Source organism: Aulostomus chinensis, chromosome 8 (assembly GCF_037954235.1).
Source record: "Aulostomus chinensis isolate RoL2024-O1b breed Wild chromosome 8, RoL_Achi_v1.0, whole genome shotgun sequence".
Lineage (NCBI taxonomy): Eukaryota > Metazoa > Chordata > Actinopteri > Syngnathiformes > Aulostomidae > Aulostomus > Aulostomus chinensis.
In genome coordinates, this window is record NC_141327.1 from 26,154,408 (window position 1) to 26,172,688 (window position 18,281).

General features: G+C 42.1%; 1 protein-coding gene across 4 annotated transcripts in view; it reads right to left on the reverse strand.

Annotated features, from left to right (window-relative positions):
- The window catches only part of grin2ab (glutamate receptor, ionotropic, N-methyl D-aspartate 2A, b), a 108,418-nt gene that overhangs the window by 80,278 nt on the left and 9,859 nt on the right, over positions 1 to 18,281 (reverse strand). For 2 of the 4 annotated variants that reach the window (XM_086211982.1, XM_086211983.1), the window contains 2 exons: positions 14,249 to 14,737; positions 13,281 to 13,487 (listed from right to left, as the gene is read on the reverse strand). In XM_086211982.1, the coding sequence (XP_086068108.1) occupies positions 13,281 to 13,487; positions 14,249 to 14,266 (225 nt within the window). In that variant the 5' untranslated portion in view covers positions 14,267 to 14,737. Of the gene's footprint in view, positions 1 to 13,280; positions 13,488 to 14,248; positions 15,071 to 18,281 lie in introns of those variants that run through there. The other 2 variants (XM_086211985.1, XM_086211984.1) reach the window with 2 other exon arrangements.

The following is an 18,281-nucleotide window of genomic DNA, read 5'->3' on the forward strand; positions in this document are numbered from 1 at the left end:
GAATAGCAGGAGTGTAAAATGTGTTTGACACTTACACGTTCGGCAAGGAATATTTTGTATCTGTAACAGAGAGAAATGTACAAACTGAAAAAGCTTCTCCCTACTGACGAAGTGTTATAGTCACATTATCCATTTGGAAAATGGACAGTATTTTGTCTGGGTTTTTATTTCATTTTGTAAACTTACAAAATGTATGAATGAAAGGATTGCCTCTATTGGGGAAGCTACACAATGGCGAACTTTCGTAAAACTTGGTGGAGGGGTGGAACCCCAAAAAGACAAACTACAGATTCAAATCACTGGAATTGTTTTTCCTCAGTCCTCAGCCTCAGTCGCTACTGTTTCAGCTTTAAAACTGTGGATGAATTGTTAAGTGCCTCACAGAACACCTGAAAAAAGAAAAAAAAAAAAGACTTGCTTCACAAGCAGCATTCCATCCTTTTGGTTTGATAACAGAAAGGAGCAGCACCGTTCACATCTGTAACTATACTCAAGTTAGCAGAGTTAAACACAAGTTTGTCATCACTTTTTGTCTCACTCAGTAGAGGCAGTTACCGACCATGAAATCCCCTAACTGCAGTTGAACCCCCTCAGCTGATTACACGATTTCAACCCTGATATCTCTGTCAAATGAACTTCTCCTGTTACTAATGGCATTGCTTGAACACACTGGAGTTTAAACACACTGGGAGTGTAGCCTCTCCCATGAAGGCACCAGTCAAACCAGTGTATGAAGGATTAGCTGGTAAGCTAGCATGATATACTTCGACATAGAGGTAGATGAAAACTGGGTCATGATATAACGTCATTTCATTTTCGTAACAATGTTAAACGTTCCGTTTTTCAACATTTCCTTAATCTCTCAAGAAATATTACTTGAACCTTGACCGAGTGCATTTCTGGTTTATTTATGTACTTAAGCCCATCTCTCTTGGGATCAGTGTTTCATCAGCATTAATAACAGCCTGCAGCCCTGCATCTTGCAAATGAATTAAGTAATCACACCAAGTCCCCACAAATAATATAACAATTATGGTAATGTTAATAGAATACAAGGTTTTCTTCCTGAACTCCCATTCACAGGGCTGATCTGGGAATATCATTCAAACCACGAAATACAACGGGATATAAAGCCTCAGTTAAGCCACCATTTAGGCAGAAGGTCTGGGGGTTCTTCACCAAAAATTCTTTGGCTATTTAAAGTTCTTTTTCAGTGAATTTGAGTAAATATGAATCCTAGGATAATACAGGAAAATACTGTTTGACAAACAGCCTCAGAAGAGGAGGGGGAATTTTAGTACTTAATTAATAAGTTCCTGACAACGTTCAAAGTAGACCTGCACCAAAAAAGAAAATCTTTTGTCAGATTCAGATGGTCTTTTCTTCTCAGCAACACTATCTAAATAACAGCATAAACAAACATCTTAGTGCCTTTTCTTGAAAGAAAAAGGTGACAGGTTCCTTAACGTTCTCTAAAATGAAAATCAAAATAAGGGGCTGGTGTTTTTTCCATTATCAAATATCAAATGTTTGATGTAACTAAAAAATGAAAAAAAAACAACAAAACAACAACAACAGCTTTTAATGTTTGAGACAAAAATGAAGTGCAGTGTTTGAAACCACGTTTTCTTACAGCAGCAAACTCAGCAGGAGCTAAAGCTAGCTGTAGTTTTAACCTGCATTAGCTTTGCTAGCTTCCTGATATCGGGCGTGTTCAGCAGGGACTGGTGATTGAGGTCGTTGGACGGACAAAGCTTCCTGCTTCATGCTAGTGTTCAGGATGCTGCAGTGCTACTGGCCGTGTACATGGTGTTGACCACAGTACCTCCCCTCACTCTTGCATCTTATGCATCTGTATGGTCTGATCACCACTTAGTCTTTAGTAAAAATTACACTGGAAAAGACAGTCATGGAAAAAGAAAAACTAAGATACATACATGATTGCAACAGAGCAACTTTTCGTCTCTCACTGACAAAACTGAGAACAGTGCTTTAAGATTACAAAGCTCACAATGAATTTGCTTGTTTTCTTTGTTTTGTTTTCTTGTTTAGCATGTGCTATGTATACAATGTCCCATTGGAAAATTTTCTTTGAAATGTGAGGTTTAAGGGGACAGTTTTTGGAAAGAAGCATTCAAAGTTAAGCAAATATTGGGTAACGACACAGCCACACGCCTATAAATACCCACCATGTTACAGGAAGGTTTATAATGGCTTTCAATAGTGTATCTGACACTAACAGCTTAACATCCATCCAGCTGTCATCTAGCATTATATCACTTTAACTGATAAAAATATTTATCACCCCACTCCACTGCAAACATAGCACTAACAGCTGACAAATTCTTGCTGAGGTACTGAGCAGTGGTTGCTCTGTTGCCAGAATTATCATCACATGGTATTATTAGAATTCATCGTTTGTCGTAACACAAAACATATCAAGTGATCGTTATTTCATTTTACTTTGTGCTACTGATTTGAAAATGATCTGCTTTAATGTATGAAATGACAGATTAGCTAAACTAAGAGTTTGGGCCATGGAGTCTTACACAGCACTGTTCAGTGCTACCTCTTCCTTTCGATTCAATTCAAGTTAGATCAAGGTCTTGTTTCGAAATGCAGGCAATTCACCAGGTAAGTCCAAGATGCAGGAAATAGGATTTGATGAGTTAACATTAATAACTACATGGTTGTGTTAAAGCAGGTGTCACTCTATCTGGTTTAACGTCAATATCTATCAGGAAAGACGAGGTAAAAGGACAGCGATAGTCTGAACCTATCAGCCTCTTAGTTCACGCTACCCCTGCTTAAAAAACAGTGAATTTAGTTATCAGAAAAGAAAGAGTCGTCCTCAGGCTGGAGCCAAGGAGTCATGTTGGCAGGTGTCAGTTCTTACAGCTTCACTGGCTTCCAAGGACTGAGCGTGTCATATTCAATTAAATATTGTCTGAAGGAATTTACAGGGAAGTGCACGCAGCTTGCAATTATCTTGGCAGGACAGAGGAAGACAAGGTGATACCTGACCTATCTGCTTTTTTTTTTCAATCAATCTGTTTAGTCAATAAGTTTTTATAAGGGTTTCTTTTTAGTTCCTAAATTTAATGTCATGCATGATAAGGTCCAGAAATTCACTTTTCTGTCAGTGGACAAATATGCGGTTTCCGATCATTGTCTGAAAACCTTTTCAATCACCAACACCATAAATATTTAATACAGAACAAAGTGACTTACTCCATTGTCTGCACTGTGAGTAAAATCCTATCAAAGGTACAAAGTTTGCATTTTCACAAACAAACAAAAGTAGTCCAGACTATTTAAATATCTAAGTAACTGTGAAAACCACAACGTAAGCCATGATTATTTACAATTTTATCACTTATGCCCCTATCATCAAATGTTTGCTGCACGTTAGTTCAACTGAAATGCATCACCTCCGAATAATAACAATGGTGCACTCCCACATAATTGACTTAAATATGCATTTTTTGACCTGGAGCATCAGGGCTTATATTTTCCAGAGATTTTTCTACATTTACGAAGGCACAGTTTGTGTATCATTATCTACGCACCCAGACAATGAACGTAAAACACAAACGTTTGTTGTCTTAATTAGACGGAGGAATAAGGGGCGGAAAATAAATCGTGTTGAAAATGTTTTCCTTTTTTTTTTTTTTTTTAAACATCAATGTAAGTTCCAAGAGCCTGCGTGTCCTCTGTGAAAATGCCCGCCTGCTCTCTGCTCCCCTAGAAACAGTCTTTTAACAGCCAAACAGCCTTCTCCACATCAAAATTTTAGCAATGCAGAGAAATGTGTGTTCATGTGTTTGGGGGAAACAGTTGTGGCCACTTTTATCTCATTTGCATTTGCATGCGTATGTGTGGAACCAGAAGAACAGAAAATGTCTGCAAGAGTTTTGTCATTCATATTTCATTGGTAATAAATATGAATAAACAAGGACAATGCCGAACAGAAAGGACACTCTAAATTTCTCCGCCATTCACGAGGGGACTGCATTGTGTGTCAGAGTTGGTGTGCGTACGTTTGTGTCTGCGTGTCTGTTTGACTGACTTTCAGGGCGTTTTTCCTTTTGCTTGGCAGATTGTGAAGAAAGAGAAAGACACATTCCCACTAGACAAAAACTAAAAAGCAAAAGGTGAAGGTGGGGCAAGAGAAACAACTCAAAAATGAATAAAATATCAAAGAATTAAGCCAAGATGGGGAGGTATTCCTAAGAGGTGAAAAAAATGCTGATCGTGAGATGGGCTGAAGGATGGAAGCAGTGGGGGTGGTAGTGCATTCACTTCATTGCACCGTTGTTTCGAAAAGAGACCTGAGCCAGAAGGCAAGGCGCTCCATCTATCGGTCAGTCTTCATTCCAACTCTCAACTATGGTCATGAAATATGGGTCATGACCAAAAGAACAAGATCGCGAAGAGAAGCGGCAGAAATGGGTTTCCTCAGAGGGTGGGTGGGTGGTGTCTCCCTTAGGGATAAGGTGACAAGGTCCTTTACCCATGGGGGACTCGTAGTTGAGTCGCTAATCCTTCGCATAGGAGCTGGCAGAGGTGGTTTGGCCATCTGGTGGAGGGACTTCATCCCCACACTGACCTGGGAACTGCTCTGGATCCCCCAGTCAAGCTAGTCCTTGTTGCCAAGGAAAGGGAAGTTTAGGGTTCCCTGCTGGAGTTGCTACCCCAGAGACCTGATTTCGGATAAGAGGTTGAAGATGGATGGATGGGTGGATGGATAGAGATGTTTACTTAGATCTGCATCCTTCTATTATCTTTTAAAACATAAATCATATTTGAGAAAGCAGTGATATAAGCTGTGCGTACTTAGAGTTCAAAATTCTTTCATTCTAAATCAGAGACTTCTCCATATTTTTGGCAGCACTAATCTTGGAGAGCTGGAGAGTGATAACGATACGAGGTTAAACGATGACATCCAACATATGTCACATTTGAATTGCATTTTAGTTTAGCCTTCTGTATTAAATATGTCAAGAAGAGTTATGAGGCATGTCAGAACATGGCACAGTATGGTAAGCTGAGACTGTGAGCACTCAATTATTAAAAGGACCTAAAAACATCAGAATGACACAGGACGGTTGCTCAGCCTTGTTAGACAATCTGATGTCATGATTCTGGCTTAAATTTTTAAAGCCCAAACTGAATTTGCCCAAATTTTCAAGCATAACTACTCCACCCATCCGTTAAAGTTGAGGTGAAGTGAAAAATGCCTTTTTCAACCATTTAGGATCCCATCTCTGGTCATATTATGCACCTATTTAATCCAAACGTGGGGCAGAGGTGACCCAACGGTTAGAGGTGCAAGCCTGTGAGCAGCAGGTCAGGCTGCAGGACTGGATGCTTAGATGTGGGTAGGGAAGTGAAGAATCAGCGCTTGCCTCATTCTTTCTCTCTGTTAAACATGATATAAATCCAATCCAACCAATATCATGGAATCTGCTCATCCAAAAAAAAAAAAAAAAAATTATGGCCACAGAGCTCAAAGAAAGAGAGTTGTGTTGTCCTGGCTGGTGTGTCTTTGGACGTTCAGGCAGCATTTTTGTGTCTGAAACTGACCTGAGCCCAACTGCACTTAACTAACTTTTAAAAAAGTCCCACATAGTTAATGTAAGCTTAATTATGTGCTACCCTGTCACACCAGTGTCGTACAACATTACTACAGTTGGAAAAGGGAGCACTTTCAATTCAATTTAACACAAATGACATACAATAAATTAAACCAGGCTACAGAAATGACATAATGGCCACTTTAACAGAGGAATGAATCAAATCAGACATCGCGTCTGGGGTTCATGCGTCCCCACATAAATAACAAACCCTGGCACTGAACATGATGTGGCCCCACGTAGACACAAGTTCCATGATGTTTCACACCAGATTTTCATTTAGAGCGTTTGAAAGCACGGTGTTGAGGAGGCTAGTCCTGGAGACACGCTGTCCAGCTCAGGTCAGACACCCACATTCAGGTTTGCCATCTCAAACTGTAGTCCATTTCCCCACAAGACCCTGATTATGGGTCGACTGCCGAGAAATGTTTAACATATTATTGCAGCCTGGAGCTGATTTTAAGATTGGGGTTAAAAAAAAAAAAAAGATTGAAAAGCAACTTTCAATTCAGACGTATACAAACACAAGAGCACACATATATCGCTTATGTAACTGAGGTCTGTGTTCAAGCCATACATTTGATCACTGCTTTCTTCAAGCTTCCAACATGGGATCTATCTTTGATCATACAGAAGGTTTCTGGGCACCAGAGTCTGGTCAACACATGTTTTTGATGTGCTGCTCATTGCTGTTAAATATTGCATTTGGCAAGAGGAGCCAGAGACTTCAAATATTACCACATCCTCAAATGCCCCGTCTGGCTAAGACAGCACCTGTCGCCAGCCTGAAAGGAGGCATTATACCTGGAGTAATATATTTTAGATGATTTCTGGAGGTTTAGGGAATATTGCTGGCCTCTGCATCTTACCACCAGACAGAGATCGCAATGATATCATGTTGAAAAGAGAATGCAAAGTGACGAGCCACTAACACTCTAAATCACGGAGTGTTTGAGGTGCTACTCATTTTTTAAAACTCAACACATTGAGGATTTCTCAGCAGATAGTGCCATCTCCATTAAGGCCTCACATCCTTCCAAAGACTTCTCATCTATCAACCAACTATACTGGCGGTGTCTGGTTTTTGATGATCAAGTCAGTGTCCGTACAACTTAGGCAGCAATCATATCTTCCACGAACAATTGGTGCACTGAGATGTTACAATACAAGTCTTGTTAAACATCACCACTGGGCTTCACTACCGAATAAATTTGTCACTGGCTGATCTATGGTTATAGTACTATTATCAAATAACTATATATCCTTATGTCACAGTCTCTCACATTGCAAAAAGATTAGGCAGAGTCAGTAAATGCAGAATAAGAAAGTGTCGTAGACTTGACATCGAACCCTAAGCCAAACAGCATCAGTATCTTCATACTACATTTCAATGATTTCTTGGCTCTCTCTGATGTTCGCTCCCCATCCATCCATCCATCCATCCATCCATCCATCCATCCATTTTCTTCTACTTATCCTGTTAAGGGTCGCAGGGGGGCTGGAGCCTAACCCAGCTGCTTTTGGGCGAGAGGCGGGGTTCACCCTGAACGGGTCACCAGTCCCTCACAGGGCCAACACATAGAGACAGACAACCATTCACACTCCCAGCCACACCTACAGTCAATTTAGAGTATTCAATTAACCTGGTCCCCTCTTGATGTCTTTGGACTGTGGGAGGAAGCTGGAGTACCAGAGAGAACCCACACAGGAACAGGGAGAACATGGAGACTCCACACAGAAAGATCCCGTGATGGAGCCGGGACTGGAACCTGGAACCTTCTTGCAGTGAGGCGACAGTGCTGACCACTGCACCAATGTGCCGCCTGAGATTTTTAACATTTCGACATGGATTTTTTTTTTTTTTTTAGTTTGAAAAAATGTGGACTACATTTGACATGTCTTTTGAAACCTGAATCGACCGCGCTCCAGTGAAAGTGGAGAAAAGTTAAACGAAAACAAAACAAAACAAAAAAACCCACACAATTTCCACATCTCTGCTAGTCACACATCTTCTGATAGAATAGTACGGTGAACTCAGAAATTCCTTCTTCTAAATCAAACTGCAAGACAACATTCTTAAAAAAAAAAAAACATAGTGGATTGAATCTCTGGTTACATCATATTTAGGTGAATTAAAAAAAAATTTCAATAGAGTGTAATTCCAATAAATGTGTATAAGAGAAGCCTAATTTGGAATGAGAAAAAAAGATAACATGGAGAGAATAATAAAGCCATTTTGCTTGTTCTGTATGCGACTGATGAAATTCCTTAAAGACTTAACATCACTGGCACACTTAGAACACAACACTCAATGCCAGGCTTTCTTTTTTGTAATGTAGCTGCTGGCTTATCAAGAGAATTACGATAGCTATTCTTTTTTTATATCTTCTTTTGTCAATAGAATGATGATGCTGGTAGAAAAAGGATTGTGCCATCCGTAGAGCTACGAGGACGCCCCGCTGTGTTATCTCTTATAGAATAATGATGTCTGCTTCAGGACAAAAAAGCCATAATTGTCTAAGTTGCAGATTGAGCTTTAATTGTGCCATAACATATGCAATACATAAAACTCTAAAAGTGGTTGCTATTATCTTACATAGAATCAGTAGGCCCACCGGCGATTACAATAATTCCTGCCAGAGAAAGTTGGAGACAAGTGATGAAGTGAGTCCATTTAAGTGGCTGATCGTTTCCTCGTAGCCATGGAATCAAATTGGATTTAAAAAGCTGGAGAATGATTTATCTAGGACAATGTTGTATCAGTCCAAACCAGAATCTGGTGTCTGTCAAAGCATAAAATTGGGGATTGGGGTGTTAAATTGGCCACAATGACAGGGCCAAACCGGGCACTCTTAGGCACCTCTTAAGCCTCTCTTTAAGCTTGGAAATACTCTGGGACTGACAGTGCTGTAAAAGGCATCATACAAGGTAACAACCAAGCCTCCTCGAAGGCTCAAAGCTTTGTCAAAGCCACGTGTTGTACCTCATTCTAATCAAACTAAATCAAGTTAATTCAAAAGCACACTATTCAAACAGACACAGAGGGGAGCCTCAATCCAAAATGAAACTCCCAACATCTTAAAAGCCTTAAGCTTTCAAGTGAAAGATGAAGGCTAAAGGAGAGCACATCTGTTTGCATCTCTTTAGCAATGGCCACTGAATATCAATATTGAGGTTGTATTTCAAAATGGATCACATAAGTTTTGAATCACTAAATAAATAAGTCTATTTTAATAATGATCAGATTTCCATGAGTAACCTAGAGGTGTTTCTAATAGTGATGAACCCAAAAGTAATTACCACTTCCAGGATATTTCAGCATTATGGTTTCCAGCTCTCAGATGTACTGCTTTGTTCAGTCCCTCTGCTCTCATCAATCTAGTCTCCAGATGCAGAGACAGCTGTGTACATTAAAAAAAGGGGAAAACAACTCTCCAATTAAACTATTCCATTATCTGTCACACTGTAAAATGGGGTGATAAAACATAATAATGTGAATACAAAAATCTTACGGAGAAATTAAAGTTGGAAAGTTAAATTAATCAGCAACCCAGCTGGTCCATCCATCTGCAACAGAGATGTTTGGGATGAGAGACTGTTTTGACAGATTTGTTGATTAAAATAGAAACACAAAATGTGACTTTTAATTCAAGTTCAAGATGTATAGGCGGCAGTTTCTTGGTTACATGTCTATTATGCTCCTCCTGTCTCTAAATCCACCCTGAAACCACCTTTAAAGTAGGATCAAGATTATCCTGATTCTCAGCATCACAACTATCTGCCTTGAAGTCATGGGAAACACAGATACAAGTTTTAAGATTGATTAAAGGTAGGATTTGATTTCCAAATCTAAATCCTAGCCTGAGTGATGAGAATTATTATTATTCTTCTTCAGGTTTGAGGAAAAACAAATTTTTATGATTTATTTCAATCCGATTACTTAAATCCTGTGAGTAATGTATCGAAAAAAGAGGCTGGCAATGTGAGAGACTTATCCGGAATCTAGAGCAGATGAAAACATTAAAAGAACCATTAAACTACACAGCTGCAAATGTGTGCTAGCAATAAACATTTAGCCTTTTTAAAGGTGAAACGACCAACCAAGGCAGTATTCATGTTACTGCCTGCTTTCCAGTGTGCAAACTTCAAGACCAAAAGGCAGTATCCACTAATCACTATAATAATATACCAATATGACACTTCATGTGATGTATTTATAGTAGTTATTAACATGACACCAGCAACTTCTAATTGCTACAACTGAAGAGGGTTCACTGCGGATAATTGAACATCCACTTATTAATCTGGAGAGCTTTATTCGTCTCATAGGGTAAGTGCAGCAGCAGATCTTTCAACGTTCACAACATATTAAAAGAAAAAGTAATACATGTCTGTGTTTGTGCTGTGACGTCAAATGTGCTGATGCTGGAACACCATCAAGGAACTACTTGCCAACTCAGTCTAAAAATACAATTTAAAAAAAAAAACGGTATTAATCAAAACCTACTTAATATCACTATGCTTCGCTAACTCATTCAATGAGACCACCAACTGTGGTTTGATTAAATGATTAAACAGTGCACGTTCATCAGAGGCTTTTGGGTTATTAACATGTGTCTGAAACTGCACTATCACACATCAATATACAAAAGATCAGCGGGGGTCAAATGACTCATTATCATATGTCACTCAGTCCTTTTCACGGGTAATTGCTGGCAAAAGGAGAAGGGAGGAAAAAAAAACTAATTTTCATCCTCTCAAGCCCCATGTGAGCAGCATTTGACCTATGATTGTACAAACTAAAGGCGGCAACTGCGAGGGCGTCACATCCGGTTTTACATTCTGTCAGCGCCCAAGAAAAAGAGTTAAACGGACTGGTTACTGACAGCCAAATGAAATCAGCGTTTGGTTGGAGATGTTCTCCTCGCAAGATGATCTAATGCAACACTGTACAGGAAGGTTTAACTGCTTTTAAAGAAAGCACTCACTCAGCAGCTGACAGCTAAAGGCCATGCCAGAGGCTTGGTAGCTGCACATGGTTGGGCTGTTAATGCTCCAAGTAGAACCACACCACCAAAAACCCTTATTTTTCAAATATTCAACTGGCCAATTTCAGTACATAGCAAGCTCCAACCAAAAATTGCGTGCAGCTAAAAGGATTATTTGCTGTAGTTCTTATCACAGCATATGTCAATATCCTTCAGGACAAATACTCAGCTACGGTGCAGGGCAGGAAGGTGCACATTCCTCCCACAAGTTCTTTGGGTTTTCTCTTTTTAAATATCGGTATAATCATTCTTCAGTGCAGCCTAGTGAGTGTACTCCTACTTAAAATCCTGTACAGCTTCAAAGGAAAGCTGGAGAAAATGAGTATTGGATCTTTAGTTGCTTTTACTCTACTATACAAGAGCATACAGTCACCTGAAAGATGCCTCTGCAAAATTCTCATGGCTTAATATTCCTGTTCTGAAACTGGAATAAGAAAAGTTATTGCAATAAGACTGTCACTTTAAATACGAAACAATAATCAGCATCTGTTTTGAATCGTTTCAGTCAAACTCTTTAACGGGAGTTAAAAAATCCTCAATGTATTTTCCTGAAAAGAAAGAAACTTCTGCATGATTGCTCTCTGGGCCTTTCCCCACTTGCATGCATATGTAGATTTTGGGCTAATTTTGAATTCCAGTTCCAAAAATATCTTGCATACTATTAAAAGCCAAAAAACTGAGACCAGGATGACACAGAACAGTCTGATTGCTCACCTCTTGCAGCCTTTCATCTGCAACCCTCCCCTGTATCCTGAATATGTTATAATAGAGAATCATTAAGTAGAAACCCTGGGAAAAAGTAGATCTCTTGGTGTATTATGAGGAGCAAGCATATGTCAATGTCACGAGTTCCGCTACTAGTTCAGGCTGATTATACAGCACTTCACAATAAACGGATCACATTATGATTTTACTGCAATATATTTCACTCCAATATGAAAGGATAAATACTGTGATGCAAGACAATTTACACAAATATTCAAAACAGAGCAGAAAATACATCCTGCGGTGTACGGTACCACCTGGGTCATCTATTAATATGCACATTACATTAAATTATGCTGATACCTCGATGGAATTATTGAGTTAAAACTATTGCATTCAAACTTTCCATTCTATTTTTTTTTTTTTTCGGAACGACATTTGCAAAGCTGCAAACTGTTACTGAACACACATATTTAAAAATCAAGTGCACATAAGTTCTTTTGTCACTCAGTGAATTAACAGACTGAAATACAGCTAAAGGAGTCAGGATATGATAGTATCACGACAGTATCACGACATACGGCTACGATATCCATGGGCTGGAACATCAATCCAGTGTTGCACCAAAAAAAAGTGCAATATGTTGCTCTATTTATTGCACAGCTTTACTTAAGTGTTATTAGACTTATCTCAAGAGGGTCCTGTTTTTTTGTTTTTTTTTAAATGCATGGTAACGTATTGAGAAGAGATTATTTCGTGTGAGGGATTACGTAGGTTTGACAGCACAAAATAGTCTGACTTCAGACTACACCGACATGCTGCTTTGAGTCAATGAGTCCTGAACTACTGTACCTGCTCTCCCCGGCTATGGGGGATGGTTCAGCGGGCAGCTCAGTGAGATCCAACTCGACACGTAATTTCAACACTATGTCATGCTGGAGCCAAAATGGGACTCTGAATATGGTATGCATCGCATCACTGAGAATCTTCATTGTTATGCTTCCCCTATTTGGCTGTGTTTCAATAAAACCGTTAATGGCAAACTATCAGATATGAAAATACAGGAACCAACTGAGCTAGAAACAGTCTCTGGGGTGATGAAAACAAAAAGAAAGTGAGCAGAAAAGTCGGCCTGATATACACTCGAGGTTTTAAAGATGTTATGACATCACACCCAGAATTTCTTGCAGCTTTGCACAAGATATTTATATTAATGAAGATAGCAACTGCTCTCGACATCACTGCTCTCCACTCTACTGCGTTTATGCCCTACAGAGCCCTACAGAGATGCCCTCCTTTTGTGTCATCCCACTATTCAAGAAAATAGGCTACTGCTGAGCACATCGTCAGTTTCTCCCCACTGTTCTCTACAGCACCACAAAGACGGCGGAATGGCATGAGAGATAATTTGCCCTAAATGATCGTAAATGAATCACACACTATTTAGTACTGAAATGAGTTGCATCCCTTTGCCAAAAGAAATTATTCGTGTAATGGGGAATTATGGGAATTAGGCCTTTACAGTATATCCTGTCATGTCAGACTCTTCTACTGGGATATGTCAGACTCTTATACACCCCAAAAACATCTGTGTGTGTGTGTGTGTGTGTGTGTGTGTGTGTGTGTGTGTGTGTGTGTGTGATGGCTTCAATGTCCCTGCTAGGGAGGAGAAGACACTTCGTGTGTCAGACTTGGCCAGGGAAGCGGGAGGAAAACGGAAGAAAATGTGTTTCTACAACGTGACTGTATTCAAAGCCTGAAAACTGTAATTTGAGATATGAATTCATTACATGGCCTCTCGTCAGAAGCCGAGGGTAAAGTGATGCAACAGCGACACCGAGCGGGAGCCATCGTGCGTGCCTGCGTGCTCCTCTCCAGCCTCGTTTCTTACCTTCGGTGTCACAAAGCGTGGCTGCTGCAGGTTTGCGGTCGCGGAGGTTTTGCGCCTTCTTCTTCGGAGTCCGTGCGATGAATGTTGAGTTTTACCGCCGTGGCGAGACGGCCGGTGCAGGCAGCCGCCATGACCTGTGCGTTTACTGGCATTGTGGTTTCTTCTCACAGCGTCAGTGAGACCACAGGAAAAGTGTTCAAACTTGATCTGAAAACCGGGAGAGAGGGAGAGGGAGGGGGGAAAAAGAAAAAGAAAAAGGGGTTGTTATTGCTTAATGTACTGCTGCAGCTCCCGAATACGACTTGTTGAATTTTGTCCGTTTAAAATGACGCCACGTGAGGCTGCTGCCTCAACGAAGTGTATTATCATTACTTAAGGAATTTATGTCTCGTTAGAATTTGAACAGTTTGATTTCCATTAAAATACCGGCACATTTGGAATACATGCGTATGTGTGCGTGCGCGCGTAACTGCGCGTGCGTCTTTGCTGAATGATGGGGTGTTGGATGGAAAGCTTGCGGGGAAACACAAGTTAAATTGATATTATGTGAGCGGTAAGAAAGACAAATTAGGAACCCCCTCCCTCCCTCGATATGTCAGAGACAGCGATGAGGAGGGAGGGGGGCGTTAAAACAGCCTGTGGCTCCTCAGCGAATATTCCCCTCACGCTCCTCTCTCCGGTGCTCGTCTATATAGGGCATGCAGCAGGTTGAGTGCCGGGGACTCGGACGTACGAACGAAGGAGCGGAGAGGAGCACCAACCAGCCAGCCACCCCACCACCTCCAACCCGCCTCTGCTCCACTTTGAGAGGAGAGTGAGTGTGCGGCAGATATTAAACCACTGAACCCCGACAATTGCTGCTCAATTTCCGCATCACCCGAGGGAGAAGAGACTTCTGAGCACCCCCCCCCCAAAAAAAAAAACCCACACACAAAAACCCCCAAAACATACTAATTGAGCGAACTCACCCCATTCCCGTGACACATCTCTCCAGGCGGCCAGGTGGAGATGACATTGCAGCCTGTTACTCCATTCGGGTACCCTCGGCCAGGAGTGGGAATCACAATCTCCTCCGCAAAATTAATCCATCAATTTCCCCCTTCATACAACCCTCCAAAAACAGGAAGAAAGAAAAAACCCACACAGCACGATAGGTATAAATCCACCTGTCTGTCTCTGAAGAGCGAGCACCACCACCACCTCTCCCCCGCTGTTCAGGTTGTATTCCTCCCGTTTGAGATGTCAAACCGTCCGTACAACGGCGGAGAGGGACGAGGGGGGAAAAAGCCGTAGCCGTGCGGGGATCTGTTAAGACTCCAAAATAACCGTTGGTTTGGGTTCTCCAGCGGCAGCCCCGCGCGTTCCGCAGTGAGGGCTCGTGGACAGGTCCGCGCGCCTCCTCCTCCTCCTCCTCTCTCCTGTCCTCCTCCTCGCGCCGCTCGCAGATTCTTGGGAGACTGAAAGGGGGGGATTCCGTCACAAATAACATCAAAACACACACATAAAAGAGATGCGCACACACACACACACACACACACACACACACTCACTCTCACGCACACATACACTCAATCTCTTTCCTCTGCTTCTCCCTCGCGCGCTCTCCAAAGCAAGACCCGCACTCCAAAAAAAAAAACAACCAAAAAACAAACACACAACACCCTAAACAATTCAAAACAAGTTTAAACGGGTCGAGTTGAATCTTTCTACGTCGCACGGCGGAGGTGATGAAGCTCCGGCAGCCGACGGAGCGCCCCGGGAGGAGAGGATTCAGGAAATATTCTCCGGCAGCCTCTTTACTCCGCAGCCCGCCCGCCTACGCTTCGCTGGCTGAAGGTACTTACACATCAGCCTAGTTAATTAAACATATGGGCACCGGGCCTGAATGAGAGAGGGATGTGTGGTGGAGGGGGGGTGGTGGTGGTGGTGGGGGTGAGGGGTAGTGGGAGGTGGAGACTCGGTGACTTCATCTTTCCCTTTATAAAATATCAAAAACATACGAGGCGAGTTAAGAGGGCGCGCGCAAGGGAGAATTCGCCATGTCAACCCCTCTAAAAGAAAAGAGAAAAGAAAAGAAGCGACTCGTTAAGACTGGTAGCCTCTTCCTAGCCTATCTCTCTGCGTGTGTGTCGCCCCCATCCCTTCACCCCCCCCCCCCACACACACACACACACAACAAAAAAAGGAAGACACTAAGAGAGGTACGGCGCAAACACGCCACCATCACTAGTCGTTTATGGCATCACCTGGTGCCACCTTGCTGGAGGAAACTGCGTGCGCATGATTGTGCAAGCATCTCCTATCTGTGTGTGTGTGTGTGTGTGTGTGTGTGTGTGTGTGTGTGTGTGTGTTAGTGCTGTGACGACTGTCGGCGTCAAACAACTCGCCAGTCGCGCCTCCGCTCCGCTCCTCCGAGCGTTCACTGCGCACATTCATTTCAATATCCGCTCTAGTAGACCAGCGCCGTCCCTACGGAGACTCCCCTCACCCCCCCCCCCCCATATTAAAATACCGATCCCTTCAAAAATAACAGCACCGCGGAGTTACAGTTATGATGACGTGTCATGTTCCCTCGTCAGCGTCAGAGTTTGTTAAAAGCTACAGTGAGATAAGGGAAAGCGGACGCACGGCTCAATTAAACATAATTAGCAGATCAGAACCACAGCACTGGGGGTCCTCGGGGAGCCGACAACCGCCCCCTTTCCCCTCCACCCCTCTCTTTGCATCTCCCTCTGAGAGTTGCCTTAGAGTCCCAGTGCAGACAGATGGTGTAGATACTGCATGGGGTCATGGTAGCGAGCCTGGGCTTCGCTAGGTCTGGCTGTCAGAAACTGAGTTTCACTTTGAGGCAAAAAACAGCTTAGTTTAAACAGGCCAGAGGGCTAATTATTAAGGAACACTTCACCACTGTCATTTTCCTCCTCCTCCATCCCAAGAATTAAATATATATATATATATATATATATATATATATATATATATAGAGAGAGAGAGAGAGAGAGAGAGAGAGAGAGAGAGAGAGAGAGAGAGAGAGAGAGAGAGATATCTATATCTATATATATATATATATATATATATATATATATATATAAAATAAAAACCTCCACCTGTTGAGGTCCTCTATCCTCCTCCATCATAGCAGGAGCCTCCAAGGCGCAGAATAAAAAGAAACAGACGATTGCATAACGTGGACATAAAAGAGAGGGAGAAAGACCACACAAAAGAGTGGATGATGGTGAAGTTTTCTTTTGATGAAAAAAATAATCCTGGGGTTCAAAAATATAATAGCTGGGCATTTCTTTCAAAATATCTCCCCCACCCCTGTGTCCTCGTGCCCCTCACCCATTAGAGGCCTCCTGCTGAGACAGACCAGACTCGGGACCCCTATGGGAACTGTAGATGCTGTGCAATGCCATTTACAATGGTTTTCATTTTTGGCCTGTTAACCAAAAATTAGCCCCAGTGGAATACAGCTAGTTATTCTATATTTGAACCTAAAGTTGTTGCCAAGGAAATAAAATCATACCCTCCTCGGAGCCTCCATACAAAAAAAAAAACCTTTAAAAGCTGTCCTTTTCTTTAATCTTGTTCAAGGGTATGCATGCATGCAGACCTCCCTGTGGTATTTTCTGGGACATGACCTCCACCATTCTGCATGCATCAAGACTTGATATCTCTCTCTCTCTCTCTCCACCTCTCGATCTCCCTCTCCCTCCCTCCCTCCCTCTCTCTCAATTAGTGTGCACTCGTCTGGTGCACAACACTTGGACAATATAGTGAGTCAGCCCAGCCTCGTCTATAGACAGCTGTAGGTATTTAGGCAGAAGGGGACCGAGAGAGTTAGAATTGTCTGAACAGGCTTCCCCATTAATATAACTGATTTATAACTGCTGGGCTCGGTCGTCATGCATCTTTCATGGACCAACAGCACATTGAACAGAAGTTACTCAGCCATGCTGTGCCGGGCAAAATCACACTCAGCTTTGGTTCAAATCTGGCTCCCAGCATTCCAACACCCCGATGACCCGGCTGCCTTGACCTCCTCGTGTCTGCTGTTTAATTATATTCCACTATGCTGCTGTAACAGCTAAACACAGAGTGTGATTATAAAAAAAATTGGAGGGAAACCCATTATCATTGAGTAGCATGTCAACAGTCTACTAACAATTGTGTTCATACTGCTCGTAATTATTTAAGACAAAGCTCATTTCGCTAATGTTGTTTAGCTAATAGTTGAAGCCCACAACTCCAATATTCCTGGAATGAACCAGAGGAAACGAAAAGGATCCAATTAAATGAAATCAGCAGGCAGGCACACAAACAAACTAATAAATATATACATGAATAAATAGATAAATAAATTACAGGAAAGAGGAAAATGGTTACACAAGGCACCTCACAAAAAAAAATGATGTGAAGTTTTTTTGTATCCATGGTAACTGACTTTATCAGAGTGTCACCACTTTTGTCACAGCAGAAGCACAGTTACATATGGTCTGGTAGCGGTCCCGGACTACACATGCCCCCCATTCATAAAGCTACACTGACTGCTGCAAGATGCCAGCGACTCATTCCCAGATGGATACAGACCGGCTCGCTGATCACACCTCCCAGCACATGAATCCTGCGGGAGCCAGCTCACAGCAGATCAACAAATATGGAAATGCCTTTCTACTTTGCAAATTAGTTACTGTAGTAAATGTACAACAGTGTCACACTACCCCACCTTCAGGAAGCCGCCTCACACGCTTCACGCATGCACTAGCAGGCTGATCCACACAACAGTGATTCACCCAACTGTGGGGCCCTTCACACGGGGGTCAGCTTAACCTAGTGGTCCTTCAAAGGGCTCACATACAGGACATAACTACAGGGACCTCACAGCAAGTTATCCCACTCCTGCCACCATATATAGTGAGGGCAGATGGTAGTCACTCTAATCTGGTGTTGAACCCGGGTCCGCATGTATCAAAGATGCTCACTGAGTGAAAGAACGAGGCT